The sequence below is a fragment of the Chelonia mydas genome, chromosome 3 (assembly GCF_015237465.2).
Source record: "Chelonia mydas isolate rCheMyd1 chromosome 3, rCheMyd1.pri.v2, whole genome shotgun sequence".
Taxonomy (NCBI): domain Eukaryota; kingdom Metazoa; phylum Chordata; order Testudines; family Cheloniidae; genus Chelonia; species Chelonia mydas.
The window spans coordinates 154647274-154665320 of record NC_057851.1 but is presented as its reverse complement, the minus strand read 5'-3'; the positions used below and the strand labels follow the sequence as shown (position 1 = coordinate 154665320).

At 37.9% G+C, this 18047-nt stretch overlaps 1 protein-coding gene across 1 annotated transcript in view; it reads left to right on the top strand.

Moving 5' to 3' along the window:
• The window catches only part of FBXO28 (F-box protein 28), a 32249-nt gene extending 17184 nt beyond the window's left edge, over positions 1–15065 (top strand). Inside the window, exons 2-5 of the mRNA XM_037895656.2 lie at positions 6731–6840; positions 8227–8365; positions 10172–10367; positions 13319–15065. Of these exons, the coding sequence (XP_037751584.1) occupies positions 6731–6840; positions 8227–8365; positions 10172–10367; positions 13319–13713 (840 nt within the window). The 3' untranslated portion in view covers positions 13714–15065. The remainder of the gene's footprint in view (positions 1–6730; positions 6841–8226; positions 8366–10171; positions 10368–13318) is intronic.
• The last annotated feature ends 2982 nt before the right edge of the window (positions 15066–18047 follow it).

Here is an 18047-nt window from a genome sequence, read left to right as displayed (position 1 = left end):
CACCACATGCTACAGGCCATTACCCTCTGATCACACTGAGGGTTACCAAAAGAAACTATACCATCTGCTCAAGAAAATCCCTGAAAAAGCACAAGAACAAATCTGTACAGACACACCCCTAGAACCCCGACCAGGGGTATTCTCTCTGCTACCCAAGATCCATAAACCTGGAAATCCTGGATGCCCCATCATCTCAGGCATTGGCACCCTGACAACAGGATTGTTTTGCTATGTAGACTCTCTCCTCAGGCCCTACGCTACCAGCACTCCCAGCTATCCTCGAGACATCACTGACTTCCTGAGGAAACTACAATCCATCGGTGATCTTGCAGAAAACACCATCCTGGCCACTATGGATGTAGAAGCCCTCTACACCAACATTTCACACAAAGATGGACTACAAGCCGTCAGGAACAGTATCCCCGATAATGTCACGGCAAACCTGGTGGCTGAAATTTGTGGATTTGTCCTCACCCACAATTATTTCACATTTGGGGACAATGTATACCTTCAAATCAGCGGCACTGCTATGGGTACCCACATGACCCCACGGTATGCCAACGTTTTTATGGTTGACTTAGAACAACGCTTCCTCGGCTCTCGTCCCCTAATGCCCCTACTCTACTTGCGCTACATTGATGACATCTTCATCATCTGGACACAAGGAAAAGAAGCCCTTGAGGAATTCCACCATGATTTCAACAGTTTCCATCCCACCATGAACCTCAGCCTGGACCAGTCCACACAAGAGATCCACTTCCTGGACACCACAGTGCAAATTAGCCATGGTCACATAAACACTGCCCTATACCGGAAAGCCACTGACCGCTATACTTACCTACATGCCTCCAGCTTTCATCCAGACCACATCACACGATCCATTGTCTACAGCCAAGTTCTACGATACAATCGCATTTGCTCCAATCCCTCAGACAGAGACAGACACCTACAGGATCTCTATCAAGCATTCTTAAAACTACAGTATCTACCTGCTGAAGTGAAGAAACAGATTGACAGAGCCAGAAGAGTACCCAGAAGTCACCTGCTACAGGACAGGCCCAACAAAGAAAGTAACAGAACGCCACTAGCCGTCACCTTCAGCCCCCAACTAAAACCTCTCCAGCGCATCATCAAGGATCTACAACCTATCCTGAAGGATGATCCCTCACTCTCACAGACCTTGGGAGACAGGCCAGTCCTCGCTTACAGACAGCCCCCCAACCTGAAACAAATACCAGCAACTACACACTACACAACAAAAACACTATCCCAGGAGCCTATCCTTGCAACAAACCCTGTTGCCAGCTCTGTCCACATAACTATTCAAGGGACACCATTATAGGACCTAATCACATCAGCCACACCATCAGAGGCTTGTTCACCTGCACATCCACCAATGTGATATATGCCATCATGTGCCAGCAATGCCCCTCTGCCATGTACATTGGCCAAACTGGACAGTCTATGCGCAAAAGAATAAATGGACACAAATCAGACATCAAGAATTATAACATTTAAAAACCAGTCGGAGAACACTTCAACCTCCCTGGACACTCAATTACAGACTTAAAAGTAGCAATACTTTAACAAAAAAACTTCAAAAACAGACTCCAACGAATAACTGCAGAACTGGAATTAATTTGCAAACTGGACACCATCAAATTAGGCCTGAATAAAGACTGGGAGTGGATGAGTTATTACACAAACTAAAAAGTATTTCCCCATGCTAATTCCCCCCCTACTGTTACTCACACCTTCTTGTCAACTGTTTGAAGTGGGCCACCCTCATTACCACTACAAAAGTGATTTTTCCTCCTGCTGATAATAGCCCACTTTAATTGAATTGTCTCTTTCGAATTGGTAAGGCAACCCCCATCTTTTCATGTACTCTGTGTATTTATATATCTTCCTACAGTATTTTTCACTCCATGCATCTGATGAGGTGGGTTTTAGCCCACAAAAGCTTATGCCCAAATAAATTTGTTAGTCTCTAATGTCCCACAAGTACTCCTCGTTGTCTTTCACCTAGTATACTCTTTACAATTTGATAGGACCTACTAGGGGTTGGCTTCCTTGATTCCACTACTGGAATGGGGAACCGATTTGACCATGGTGACCCCTTTTAGATACTTTTTTTTTCTAAAGTATATTTGTACATTGACGCCATTAGCTCAGGCAATAACCTCAATACTGTCCCATGTTTTGATTATTAATCTTCCCCAAATTCAGTATACTGCCATCTGGGGATGAGATCATATTGCTCTGAAGATGACACCAGTGCACCAAACGGTATCCTTACAATGGGCCGCTGCTGTTGGCTCCAGACCACAGTTACTACAGAGTTAGAGTTCACCATCTGAAGTTTTACAGAAAAGTCCTTTTTCTCAGCTTCCTTCATATGGTAGTCAAATACTGGAGCTCACAAGTCTGCATTTAGTTGGCCAGGCACCTCACCAAACCAACAGGACATCAGGGCTGCTGCAGAGGAGGAATAATGCTGTCAGCTACATGGTCCTCTGAGCCGGTTTTGGCTTGGGTCTCGTCGCCTCTGAGGATCGTTGCTGAATACCTGTAAAGACATGTCCCTTTCCTGGTACAATGTTGTGGGACTTGATGTTATGGGCATTTACCAGCTTTTGATTCGATAATTTAATTCCTTTCACTATCCCTGAAAACCTGAGGTGTCTAAGGGATCCTGTTTCCATCATGTTCCTTTTGTGGCAAATAACTTAGCTTAAAGGGTTCATTATACATTTACAATGATCTATTGCCTTGCAAACGTGAAAGGGGTTTGCTAAAGCAAGAGAGTGATATAAAACAACCAAGTGCTCCTCCATATGTGAGCGTTAAACAATCTGAGCAGTGAACCCTCAAAAACAAAATACAAGAATGACACAAATTCTACACGGGCAAAACCCAAAACAAATAAGCCAGCAAGATTTCTTCTCAGTATATTGTGCAGAACAGAAATACATACACACACACACTTACTTACTTACTTACTTACTTGTTGGGGTGATTATCTTGATAACCCCAACACCATGTTACTTTAGCTAGAACCTGTTTTTTTTAATTTTTTTCTTTGAGTTTGATTATGATAACCAAATATATATTGTAACATTATAAAACTGTTCTAACAGCTCTAATATAGTTATTAATCTTACATTAATATTATGGTGGTTGGCTCAGTGAACTTCTGAATTTTAATCTGGGTCCTGACAAACTCCAAATCAAAATTTTATTTATATGTGTATATATATATTAGTTACAATTAATTTTTTCATTGAGACAAATATACTTATATTTGACTGACATTTGCAAAAATGGAACTACCATTGGTGTCTTATAGGAACATGCACATGGTGATTAAACCCTAATTCTAATATTGAAACTGTGTGGTACCATCAAATTATTTTCCTATTAACTTTTTTATTCACACCTTTGCACACAAAAATATTGTTGTAACAATTTATCAATCTAGTCACATGACATAAAACATATAACCATCAAACAAACAAGTAATCCCAACATACCACCAAACCATACCACCAAGGGAATAAACATTTTTGCTTAGAGCAGTAGTTCTCAACCAGGGGTATGCATACTACTGGGGGTACACAGAGGTCTTCTAGGAGGTACATCAACTCATATAGATATTTGACTAGTTTTACAACAGGTTATGTAAAAAAGCCAAACTAGCAAAGTCAGTACAGACTAAAATTTCATACGGACAATGACTTTATTATACTGCTCTATATACACTGAAATGTAAGTATAATATTTATATTCCAATTGATTTATTTTATAATTATATGGCAAAAATGAAAAAGTAAGCAATTTTTCAGTAATAGTGTGCTGTGACCCTTCTGTATTTTTCAGTATGATTTTGTAAGCAAGTAGTTTTTAAGTGAGGTGAAACTTGGGGGTAGGCATATCAGACATACCAGACTTCTGAAAGGGGTACAATAGTCTGGAAAGGTTGAGAACCACTGGATTAGAGCAAGTCCAGGAAACCTGAAGTTTGAAATCATTAATTGTTCTGGGTTTACACCTTGGTTAGCCTATAAAATAAGTTTAACAATTTAGTCAGGAGCCAAAGGTGATTTCCTTGAGTCTTTAAATCCTAGATTAAAACACAAGTGGGTTAAAAAGAAAAAAATATTAATATGTGCTTTATTGTTTAGGAAATATAAAGGGAAAATTGCAATTAGATAAGTTGAACAATTTACTTTGATGAATTAGGACCTATAATAACAACCATGGTTTATATTGTGGGTAGCAAAGTTTGCTGCATTTTGATTGTTAGAAGCTTCAGTGCTTCCTTAAAAGAATAATTTCTGTGTAAAGCAGAAAAAGATTATACTTCCTGGCTTTCGTTCCCTTGTTGGATAAGTCCAGAACTGCAACTAACTTGCTACCTATTTTTGGAATAATAATGCACAGTCGATTAGTTAAATTAGGAATATGTTCATTAACAACTTGAGCCACAATTTGGCTAATAAAAACGTGCAAGTAACAAAATAATATAAATAACATTGAATTTCACCCTCTCTCCTTTTCCTACTGCCTCCCCCACCACTTGCAGGTTAGAAGGGTAGTAAGCCCGGTTTGCTTTACCTTGTACACATACATTAGACATAGCCTTGTCTAAAAGGATGCTGAACCTTGTAATTAGATGTTTTATGGGTCCCTAATTTTAATATTATTTTGCCAGATTCAGGTTAGAAGCAATTTGCTTTGCCTGCTTCGCCTTTTTTTCCCCAGACACACATCCCCTTCAGCTTTTACAGCAACATGTTAGCTGTTGGTGGCTTTGTTGCTGAGGATTATTTAGAAATTACAAATTAAAGGCACAGAGACTGTTAGCCTGGCAGGTTACAGGATATGAGCTACAAAATGCATTATTACGGTCTCTAAAATCTGCGGGGAAACAAAGCTTTTGGTATTTTCTGGTAAGTAGAGGGCTTTTCCCTTGTTTCTTTGATACTTTTTATTCAGCCATTCCTTTATATTACTATTTAATTTAGTTTCCTGGATTATTACCACCTTGCTTTGGTGGAAGTTGGCCTTATACTTACCCTTCTCATTTTCCATTTGAGTAATTATCCCCTGATAGGCATTAAGGCATTGTAACATAGCTTCCTGTACTTTCCCCCCCTACTACATTGAACATATCACATATTAAACATTACATTGAACATATGATCAAACCCCACAAGTTAGGGTGATTAAAAATAGCCTCGCTATGTTTCATTCATAAAAAACCTCCAGGATGTTTAGTATCTTTTTATGCTGTATTTTGGTTAACCACAGAAGTCTCGTCTGACTCTATTTTACTCACTTTAACCCTAAACTGTATTGGTTAGCCTAATACCTAATTTCTAACAGTGCACAATAAACACTTAACACTATACATATGTGAAGGCGTCCCTCCTTAAATAATTAACCCCTTAATAACCGGTTTCAACAATTACTTGAACAAGTCCCAAGAAAAACACAGGGGATAAGGGTTCTTCTCTCTCTCTCTCTCTCTCTCTCTTCACTCGATGGCTAACGTGCTTTTAGCTAATATTTACCCTGTCAGGACCCAACGAGCAGCCCAGGGCAAGCTTGCGGTACACGGATCAGGACACAGGCGGGAGAGCTGAAGGGACTGAGATAAGGTAGCACGAACCTGTGCAGGTTCTGAACTGCTGTGGCTTTCCTGGCGGCAATTAAAACATAAATCAAGTCTCCTGCCACCTCAAAGTGTGGATCACTGGGCCCCAATGCAACTGTAATTTCAACTTCAGGTACCTCTACATTACTACACAATTCAACTTACAAAACCCCCGTAATATGTGTATAAAGGAATCCCATTTTTGCGAGATTCTAAACCCTAATGACTAGTCAATAATACCCAGTGAGGATGATATCAGAGTGCAATGAGACTGTTGTCCCATATCACCCCACATGCATCCTTACACAGTTACAATTTCCATGGAAACCTAGTGGTGGGAGACAGGTGGTTACCCATGAGGATCCTACCCTGCCTATGGCATGCCAAGTGAGTCTGATGGTCAACACCAATACCATGTTAATTTAGCTCGAACCTGTGGTTTTTTTAGATTTTTCATGGTTTGCTTATGATAACCAAACAATATATATTGTTACGTTATAAAACATTTCCATAAGGTTGAAAAGTCTTGCCTATGAAAACCCCTGCTACGCAGTGGGACAATTCCCAAAAAAGTCCAAGATCAGTCTCTGTCCCTCTGCACTCCTTCAGACTTCTCTGAGAGAAAATGCTCTGGCGAAAAGCTTCTAGATGTGAAATTAACTGCAAAGTGTGGTTTTGTCATCTTTGATATATTAAACAACTTTTGAAATATCTGGTCCTACCTCTCTTTGGAGGATATGGCTGGGACCATTAGTGGACATAAATAACGAGTCTTTAAACATGAGCCTTTAAACTGAACTGCTGCTAACTTTTATTAACATGAAGGAAGAAGTGATACAGATTTGAATGAGTGTTGAAGTTGCCTTTTTTATAACAGGATCAGTAAAGGGCAAACAATTTTATTTTGCATTGTAGTTGACATTTTATCCAATTTAGGATTAGTTTGCAAATCAGAAAGAATAAAAACTAATCTTCCACCATTGAACAAGCACAGACTGACTAATCATGAAAACAACCTGTAGTTTGGTTTGAGACATTTGAAGTTTCCTTTGTTCTGTATTTTAAAAATAGGTTTGTAAACGAATGGACTTGGTCTGCCAGCGAATGTTAAATCAGGGATTTCTGAAAGTGGAAAGATATCACAACTTGTGTCAGAAACAGGTTAAAGCACAACTTCCAAGGTATGTGCCAATTACAGCTATGGGTTCCAAATACTATATCTTAAAACACGTAAATAAGAACACAGTAACATTATTTCTTAAGTGTAAAGCTAAGTCTGTAAAAGTTTACTTCAGTTATCTAGTTAAATTAATATATTCTAGAAAAACATTGACAATATTTTGGCTGTAATTGGAATTATCTGGTTTAGATGGTAAAATTCTATGGGTTATTTTTCTTGCAAAAACACTTAGCCCAACCCCAAAGTCTGTTTGTATAGATAAATGTTATCCTATTTTGTTTTGTATCCTGTTTTGCTTCCCAGCCTGTCAGGAACTGAAGTGCTTTCAGAAGAGAGAGGAAGTGTCCAATATCACTCAAAATCAACTCCTCTGGCAAATCTAGGAGCTCTGATAACTTGCTCCAAAAGGAGTGCCAACTAACTTACCTTGGCTAAAAGGATTTTTACCTACCTGTGCAATTGGGTAGACATGAAACACGTTTTTCATATTACCCGGGATTAGAAAGTCATGATCTAATTTTGCATGTTTTCTTTTCATGTATTTTTCAGCTAAGGGCCAATCAGCAAGTGCATGGACACAGTATGCACTAACATAATTTGGAGCTGGATCATGGGCATTAGAAGACAATGTTTGTCTCTAAGTGAATGAGAGAAGCTGCCTCTCACTTCTAAAACCTGATAATTCAGCCTAATTTATTGTCATGATTTAAATGGTTTCATTTGATTTCATGATTGTTACCCAGCATCAAAAAAGCATGAACAGTCATCAGTTCCCTCAGCTCAGATGAAGCTTGGAACTGAGCAAGCATGGAGGCTGAATTGCTGTTTATTAGTGGTGGTGGTGTTTAGGTCAGTTGCCAGAACACAAATGAGTAGTAATGACAAAATCACATTGAAGCACTCTGCCCCGCTGCATTGCTTTAGGACTACTCCTTCTAGGCCTTTAATATTTTTAATCTTGGAATTTTTTAAAAACTAAGATGCCTTTACTTATGCAAAATTTGGATAAATTTTTTTTCACAGTAATGATTCAAGGAGAACCAAATTTGACAAATAGATCTAAAAATTATTCCAGTGTTTAGCAAACATGCAGAGTCATTTGCTAGCTGGTTCTTTCTTGACAGCTGCAGCAATCTCTTCAGAAGGACAAAATTACTGGAAGTAGTTGTATTTCTTTCTGAGTCTCAGCAGGTAAATGGCCATGTGATACAAGATTCAGAAACTCTGACTAATACACCTGATGCTGCCTGTTGGATCTTGATTTACATCTGGGCTCTTAAGAACAGAAGGATTTAAAAGAACTACTGTTGCAATACTTCAGTTTTTGGTGGCTTAAAATTGCTAAGTCTGTGGTGTCATTTAATGGTTTCTGTGTGCTTTCTTCTAGGCGAGAGTCAGAAAGAAGAAACCATTCATTAGCTCGCCATGCAGACATCCTTGCTGCTGTAGAAACAAGGCTCTCTCTGTTAAATATGACTTTCATGAAATATGTGGATTCCAATCTCTGTTGCTTCATACCTGGAAAGGTAAAATATAAAATTGCTTGCTTGTATGAATGTGTGCTGTTGCTAAAAAATCATATTCCTGCAATTTTAAATTATTAACAGCTGTAGCTGCCTAAAAATGTAGTATAGTGCATCATTCTGGATGTACTTAGACATATTACAGGGAGCCTATGTACCGTAATGGCTACCCTATGAATAGATGTGCTTGTCTGAATGAGTTTTTTTTGGCTTTATATTAATGTTTCAACATAGAAAATGGGTGTTTATTTGTTTTAAATTAACTCAGTATGCCACTCGTGGATCATATTTCTAATAATAAATGTGTTCATTTAAAGAAATCCTTAAAAATGCTTGAATTGGTCACTGTTCTTTGCAGGTTCACTTTTACTGTTCATATGTGTGCTACTGAGACCTTTGAACAGATAGAACTCTACTTACAGCTTATTCCTTAAAAGTATGTAGATGCGGTATGTAGAGTTTGAGTAGTCCAGACTTACAAACTGTAAACACCAAACTGGAGGCCATTCCACCACAAACTCTTGTCACCCAGATTATCCTGTGCAATATTTTTGGTACACTTCTGTAACAAAAAGTGTATATTTAATGTGTTCCTAACACCATCTGTTGAGTATCAGTTGATATTAAGCATTTTAGGCCAAAGACAAATTGAACGTGAGTTTTTTCAGTAGATGAGAGGAACATTTGTTTTTCCCTAAAAATAGAAATACCATTGGTATACCTTGTATAGCTATTTTAGAATATATTATCTGTGGTGGTGCAGCACCTAGCATATATGTTAGACCTAAACAAAACAAGATGGTATGTCAAAATCTAAGCATATATGTTCAGCTGTCATGTAAATTTGCTGTTTATTTCCCCTGCAGTGTTTCATAGAATATCAGGGTTGGAAGGGACCTCAGGAGCTCAAAGCAGGACCAATCCCCAGTTTTTGCCCCAGATCCCTAAATGACCCCCTCAAGGATTGAACTCACAACTCTGGGTTTAGCAGGCCAATGCTCAAACCACTGAGCTATCCCTCCCCCCATGTGTATGTGACACAATAGATTAAGCTAGTTATACAGACACTAGCATGGTGTTCATAATCACATCTGTCATTGGCAAACACCTTCAGGTGTCTATTTCCCCATCACCATAGTATCTGAGTGCCTCGCAAGCATTAAAGCACTATATCTTAGTCTACATTAGAAAATTTTGCTGGCAAAAACTGTCAGCTAGGAGTGTAGAAAAAAAATCATACCCTTCAGCCAATTTAGTTTTTGCCAGCAAAATTCGTGGAGTGAATGCAGCTATGCCAACAGAGTGCTTTTGCCAGAATTGACTGCTTTGCTAAGGTGTTCAGTGTATTTGCTAAGAATTTGCTTATGAGTCTCCTTGGAGAACTAAGCATACTGTACTGAGTATAAACTTTATGGGAGAGATTTTAAGGCATGTACTAATAGTAGATATAATAAGAAAAGAAAAGTTGCTAATTGCTGTCCAGGTTACTGTGGGATGCTCCGTTACATTTCATGCAGTGGTTATGCAGATTAGTTCATAAGTTCAAAAATAACTATTATAGGAAATTTACTGAGTAAAAGTTTCTAAAGATACAATGACAACTCAGACTCTGCCTCCACTGTAAAATACAGCATTTCATTTCAGGTGATTAGTATAAAATTAGGAAGAACACAGCAACAGACTAGTGTAATGGGTATGAAATACCTGCCCATCAGTAGATCAGTGCTATAATTTCAGACTATACCAATAACTATCTTAATTTTTTCCCTTGAACTTAACAGAACATCTAATGGTTCTTAAATATTTTAGGTGATTGATGAAATTTATCGTGTGCTAAGGTACGTAAACTCTACAAGAGCCCCTCAGAGAGCCCATGAAGTCCTTCAGGAATTAAGAGACATCTCATCCATGGCTATGGAATACTTTGATGAGAAGATTGTTCCAATTCTAAAAAGAAAGTTGCCTGGATCAGATGTATCAGGTCGTCTCATAGGAGCTGCCCCAGGTATTACTTTCAACCTCTAGTATTTTTAACTTTTTATCTAGCTGTTTTTGTCTAACATGTTGTCGGAGAATTCACAACATTCCACTTTCTAGAAAGCATTCACTCCCGTGTTTGTTTCCCTCAACAGTGGGAACCCAGTATAATCCAGTCTCCTGATGAAAATTAATTTTGCATCCTAAGGACATTGAGTATGGAATAAAAAAAAGGAGTACTTGTGGCACCTTAGAGACTAACAAATTTATTAGAGCATAAGCTTTCGTGGGCTACAGCCCACTTCATCGGATGCATAGAATGGAACATATAGTAAGAAGATATACACATACAGAGAAGGTGGAAGTTGCCATTACAAACTAAGAGGCTAATTAATTAAGATGAGCTATTATCAGCAGGAGAAAAAACCTTTTGTGGTGATAATCAAGATGGCCCATTTAGACAGTTGACAAGAAGGTGTGAGGATACTTAACATAGGGAAATAGATTCAATATGTGTAATACTGGGAGTGGCTGAGTCATTCCACATATTGAATCTATTTCCCTATGTTAAGTATCCTCACACCTCTTGTCAATTGTCTAAATGGGCCATCTTGATTATCACTACAAAAAGTTTTTTCTCCTGCTGATAATAGCGCATCTTAACTAATTAGCCTCTCACGGTTTGTATGGCAACTTCCACCTTCTCTGTATGTGTGTGTATGTATATATGTATATCTTCTTACTATATGTTCCATTCTGTGCATCCAATAAGTGGGCTGTAGCCCACGAAAACTTATGCTCTAATAAATTTGTTCATCTCTAAGGTGCCACAAGTACTCCTGTTCTTTCTGCAGATACAGACTAACACAGCTGCTACTCTGAAACCTGAGTATGGAATGTAATTGTTTGAAAATTTAAGGAGACTTTGTTCTGTTAGACTTGAATATATTTTATAATTATGCATAGTGTGTATTCATTAAACAAATACTTTTGTGCCACTAATGAATGAGACTTTATAATCACACTTGGTTGAAATTTAGCAAACAAAGCCACAATTCAAGATGCTTGTAGTTTTATTAATAGGATAAACAAATGAGATAGCTTAAGTTATTGTAGTACAAAGAGAAAGCTAAAGCACCCTTAGATTCTTTATGTAACAAGAACCCAAATGTTTTGTTTTCAAATGAAATATTCATAGGTGTTTAGTCTGTAACATGGAAAAGGCCTCTTGGCCCTGTAAAATATTAAACTGGATAAGTTAACACTCAAACTGGTTTTGTTTTTTGTTTGCACGACCAGTTACATTTTTCATACAACTTAATTTGTATGGGCCAAATGTTGAGGCAGGCTGCTGATCTGAGCATATAATGGCCAAAAGTAGCAGAAAAGATGCATGTCCACTATCCTGTGTAGGATATCTGTACAGGCTCAGTCCCAACACCTTAGGTTACTAACAGATGTAGTAAAATATCCATTACTTGGAGTTTTTAAATCAAGTTTAGATGTCCTTCTAACATCTATGCTGTAGTTCAAACAGAAGGTTTTGGTTGACAGAGGAATCTAATTTAAATTCTATAGTTCATGTAGTGCAGGAGGTCAGAATAGATTACAGCGGTCCCTTCTGGCCTTAACTTGAACAAAGATGAGACTTCTACTGAGAGTCTCTGCTAGCAAGTGTGTGGGAGAAGTGGAATGAACAGCACCCACTAATGGCATGAGCAGCAGATTGGAACATAGCACAAGTCCCCATGGCTCAAAAAACATAGTAGGCTACATCAATGTGTCCTATCTCCCCATACCTCCACAATGCTGTGATGTTGTAACAACACTTGGTGCTTAAGGATTCAGTTCTCTTCCCACAATGAAATTGAAACTCCTTTGTTCAGGCTATGCTGCCTTTTTCAAGATTTGCCCTATCTCTATAGTAACATAGGTAAAGTCATTCATATGGATTGATGCATTTGAGTTGTTCTAGGCTTGCGTATCCTTTCCAAAAGGGTGAAATACTGCTTTAAAATGTTTAAACAAAACTTACATGATTGTAATAGCTCTATCACGTCAATTTACAGTAGTTGTTGTTGAAAAAAATTACTTCAAGTTTCTTGAGTCCTGGAGGACTTGAAAGAATAGATTGTGCACACTCAATGGTGGCTACTGAATTTTCATGATTTTCCTCTTAACTGTCACTTTTTTAAAGAAACTCAAACATTGCGTCAAGCTGACAAACACAAAAAAATTCAGAATTAAGTTGAGTTATCTTTGGATCATACAATTAATTCCTTGGTATTGCACAGATATCCAATGGGTGATCTACTGCAGTGGTTCTCAAAGCCGGTCCACCGCTTGTTCAGGGAAAGCCCCTGCCGGGCCAGACCGGTTTGTTTACCTACCGCCCTTCCCGCAGCTCCCATTGGCCAGTGGGAGCCGCGATTGGCCGAACCTGCAGATGCGGCAGGTAAACAAACCGGCCCGGCCCGGCCCGGGCTTTCCCTGAACAAGCGGCGGACCGGCTTTGAGAACCACTGGTCTACTGTATGTCCTGCAGTAAGTCTAGTCAAAGTGATGTCTAATTTTTTGGCTTTGTGCATGTCACACCTTTGATATCTTAATGTAATGGTTTAGAACATAATCTAATATTCATATTTTAGGCAAAAAATAGTTTTTCTTTATTCAGGAAGTTGAAAATCGCTTATGCTTTGACCTCTTAAAACCTGAAACATTGGACTTAATTGTGCCCTGACTCATATCATGTGCAAACCATTGTAAAATCATTATAAACCATTATAAAGTCTTATTCATTTACTATATATTGAGTATCTGTAAATACTATTTATATGTTCACAATTTTACAAACCACTAATTACTCAGATTCTGGATTGGTCAACAGAATTGAACAGAGGGTGTAAACTGGGGCACAGTTTGATACATTTTCTTTAAACACAATGCAGAAAAAATAATCTTAAATCACTTTTTCTGAAGTTCCAGGTCCTTCTGCAGCCCTAACAACAATGCAACTATTCTCCAAGCAAAACCCTTCAAGGCAGGAAGTCACCAAACTCCAGCAGCAAGTCAAAACGAATGGTGCAGGTGTGACTGTTCTAAGGCGGGAAATTTCAGAGCTTCGCACCAAAGTGCAAGAACAACAGAAACAGCTCCAAGACCAAGACCAGAAACTGCTAGAGCAAACCCAAATCATAGGTGAACAGAATGCCCGATTGGCTGAGCTTGAACGCAAACTGAGAGAAGTAATGGAAAGTGCAGTAGGAAGTTCTTCAGGTTCTGGTTCAAATGAGGAGTCCCTTAGGAAACGGAGAAAGGCAGTTGAATCCATAGACTCTCCTAGGAAATCCAAACGCCTTCGAAACAGAAAATAACTTTGGAGTAAATGACACCTCCAGAAGATTACACTGCTTTAGTAGCCCAAGCAGATTTGCTTGTCTGGATACTGTGATTAGCAGCATGGTGTCATTTAGGCTGCTGGCTCTTCAAAACACCACATAGACTTGAACAGTAACTTTCTCTCATTGTTGAGACTTTTTTCCCTCTGCTTCTGTCTGGGTGGGCCTAATGCACAGGATCTTTATAATTTGCAATAGATTTGTACTAACCAGACCTGCTCTATCATGTTTTGAAGAGTTAACCTTTTTTCTGTGCAGATGATATGTGTTAAAGTAAACTTATTTGTGTTATGCATATATTCACATAAGAGATCTTAAATAAATCCAGTCTTGACTGATTAGAAAGTTAAGCGTACAAACAGATGTCCTGTTCACTTGAAGAAAAGACCTACTTTTTAAATCTTGTTTAAAAAAGTTGACTTTTTTGTTACAAGTGACCTTGTCTGGAATGTCTGAAAAGTAGTTACTACTTTTTGGAATCTATGTAACGAGTAAAAGTGACTTCTTATGCTACAGTATTGGCTATATATTTTTGTAAACTTATGAGCAAGGGACTTCTATCCAGTTTCCACATACACACACCCTAGTTCTAAGTCTCTGGAGCCATATTCTACAGTTGCATGAATAGCTGCATGCATTGCTTAGTCAGCTCGCTAAAAGCACTTGCCTGGAGTTGCTCTTAAACCTCTACTTTCCCAGAGTTGTAGAGCAATTTCTTAGTCCTCAGCCATAACTTAGCATCTGCTTTCAGCACAGCTGCTTTCTGACAGTGAGGAGGTCTTGAGACCACTTGTCAACCAGTTGCAGGAAAGGAAAGTGTATTTAAGCAAGCCTACTTGCTGCTTCCACTACCTGTAGATTGCAGGTACTCTAGCTAAGCCAAAGCTTGAGAATTCAGCTGTTTTTGACTATGGGTCCTCTGGTTCATAGGCCAAAATGAAACAACTATTGGACAAAAGTTATCTGTTCCTTTAACAAAACAGGCTTAGTGGGACACAGTTTGAGTGAAACATTGTATTATGAAAAAAAATTAAACTATTTCATGTTGTGGAAAAGAGCTCTCTGTAATACTTAACTATATTCTAGCTTTCCTTATCCTAAAAGGTAAATCACTTCAGACAAAAAAGCTTTAATTTCTTTTGCACTTCTGTTTTGAGCTTGTAACTGGAAAAGCATGTCTTGCACTGTTCAGTCTTTTGATTGGTCACTTTAACAACCTCAGAGTTGTTGTGTACAGTGATTATTTTTTTCCAGTTGTATATTTTTGGAACCTTATACAAATATCACTGTCCTTGTTTTATTTTAATGTACTAAACTATGTAGCTTTATCATTCGACTTATGTTTTCTTTTAATCAACTGTTGCCTTCGGTTTAGGTGGAATTAAATTTGGGCATCGCACTGAAAAATGCCACTTACTGGTGGTAGTTTAAGGTTTTGGGAAGTACCATGGGTTAAAGTGCAAGTTCAACACTATTATATCTTCTATGCCTGTCCACACAACGTGGTTCTTGTATTCAAATTAACCAAACAGAAATCAGATTTTGTTCTGTCAACTCTTTTGTGATAGTTCACTTTTTATTTAAATTTTATTAATCCTAGGTTTTACTTCTTAAACACATTTAGCTCATATCAAGTGTTTCCCGTGAAACATACCATTACAACTTAATGTCTAGTTTTTGGCAGAGTGTTTAATTTTTAAATAAACTTGTTTTGCTAGTTCAAAGAGATTTTACAGTGGGTTGTTTCCTTAAACAAAACGTATTAGCAATGGGTAAACATTCACATATCAATCTGGAACAAATTTTAATAGCAGATGCCTTTCTTTTAGCTGTTCTTAGTCTGTAGAACTTGGTTTTTGAACTATAACACTGTTATAGGAGAATGGCCTTTTGGAGAAACAGTTGTCAGCAAAACACTTGAATGTTCTTTCATTTCTAAAATGATTTTTGTTATAACAAAAATTAGCCTGATCATCATTTAACAGGTTTAATTACTCTACTCTATGCATTATGACTTGGTACACATGCTTTAATTCGTTTAATGGGCTTATTCCTTTAACAGGTTCTTGTTTAGAAAGATTTAACCACAATTAAAGAGCCTATACAGTAATTGCATTCCTTGAATAGGCTTGTTCATATGCATTAGTTTAAGGTTTCACTAGTTTTAGTTTCTTCTGCCCTTTCCTGTCATAAATTGCACAGCTTTTTCTGAAACTAATAGGAGTTTCAAGCTGATTAGCCATTAACATTATGCTAACTAAAATCAGGAGCAGTGCCGAGTTGAATCCATTGATGATATGCCTATGCAGTAGGTCGTTGTTACCCATGGATCCCTGTTTAACAGATAGTTTTGCATCACGTTTATGTACATTAATGAATAATAATGAAGGAAAATAATGTTGAGGTAAATTTTGTGTAGATGGAATAAATTTAAGTCTTACCTGATCAGGAAGCTTACTATAAACATTTAATCACTTGGTATAAATGGTAAATAATTGTTCTTGTAAAATAACTTCTTTCACTAATACCTTGTTGCTGATGCTGAATTAAACGAAGTACAGAGGAGGTATTCTTAGTGTAAACAAGGTTATATGAGTTTTCCCAGTATAGCTATACTGACAAAACCCTCCTGGTATAGATGCAGTCATACCAGCAGAAGCACTCTTGCCAGTATGACTACATCTACAGGGGGGCTTTTGCCAGCATAGATAAATTATTAAAACAAAGCACAAAAAATCCCACCCTTAACCAACATAACTATGCCACCAAAACTTTTAAGGGTGGAACTGGCATTAGTTGTGAATCATTCTTCTCAAGTCTAGAAAAGGCCAAAAGCTTTGTAACTAAAAATTGCATTTTTATGAAGTGCAGTTATATTTTTCTGCTATTAAGTCTGCAGTAGCATGCATTTGGATATTACTGAAAACCAAATATATTGCATAATAATTCTCTTTAGCAAATTTTTTCTTCAGGTATAAACAATACCAGCAAGCTAATGTACTTCCTCTCCCAAGTCAAATCATGCTATGAAATATTCCCCTGAAAGACTTATCCTGAAAACAAGAATTGTGTAATTCTCAGATATTATCAAGCTTCTTAGCTTCATTCCAACTTATTTAACTCAGCACTGCTTAAGGAGAAACCTGCAACACAGGTGAGCAGTGGCCAGGTTAATACAGACTCTCATGAGGTGAGTGTTATACAATAGCTAAATATTTGCATATATTACTCTAATTCTCAATTTCTTTCAGGTTTCTTAGTCATTAGGTATCTAAGAACATAAGAACAGCCGTAGTGGGTCAGACCTGTCCATCTAGTCCATTATTCTGTCTCTGACAGTGAACTTTAGGAGGAATGCAAAGAATAGAGCAGATAGTGTGATTCACCTCTTTCTTCCCCTCCTGGCTTCTGGTAGTCAGACGTTTAGGGTAGCTCTGAGCATGGGGTTGCATCCTTGACCATCCTGGTGAATAGCCTTTGATGGACCTATCCTCCATGAATTTATCTTGTTCTATTTTTAATAGAGTTATACTTTTGGCTATCACAACATCCCAGGGCAATGAGTTCCTCAGGTTAACTGTGGTTGTGTGAAAGAGTATTCCTCTTGTTTGTATTAAGCCTGCTGCCTATTAATTTCATCAGGTAACCCCTGGTTTTGGTATTGTGGGAAAGGGTAAATACCACTTCTCTATTCACTTTTTCCACACCATTCACGATTCATTAGACCTCTGTCATATTCCCCCTTCCTCATCTCTTTTCTAAGCTAACCAGCTGCATTTTTGTAGTCTCTCTTTGTATCCAAGCTGTTCCATACCCTTGATCATCTTTGTTGCCGTTCTCTGAACCTTTTCGGGTTCCTCTATATCCTTTTTGAGATGGGGTGACTAGAACTAGACACAGTATTCAAGGTGGGGGACATACCAGGATTTATATAGTGGCATTATGATATTTTCTCTCATTTTCTATCCCTTTCTTAATAGTTTATACCATTCTGTTAGCATCTTTAACTGCTGCTGCACATTGAACTGAAGTTTTCAGAGAACTATTCATGGTGACTTCAAGAGCCTTCTTGAATGGTAATAGCTAATTTAAAACCCATCATTATAGATGTGTAGTTGAGACTATTTTTTCCAGTGTGCATTACTAATCACTTGTCAATGCCAAACTTTATTTTGTTGCCCAGTCACCAGTTTTGTGAGATCCCCTGGATCTCTTTGCAGTCAGCTTTGGACTTAACAAAATTATTCAGGGTAGTTATCTGTAAAGTTTGCCACTTCACTTTTCAACATATTCAATAATAACTGGAAAAA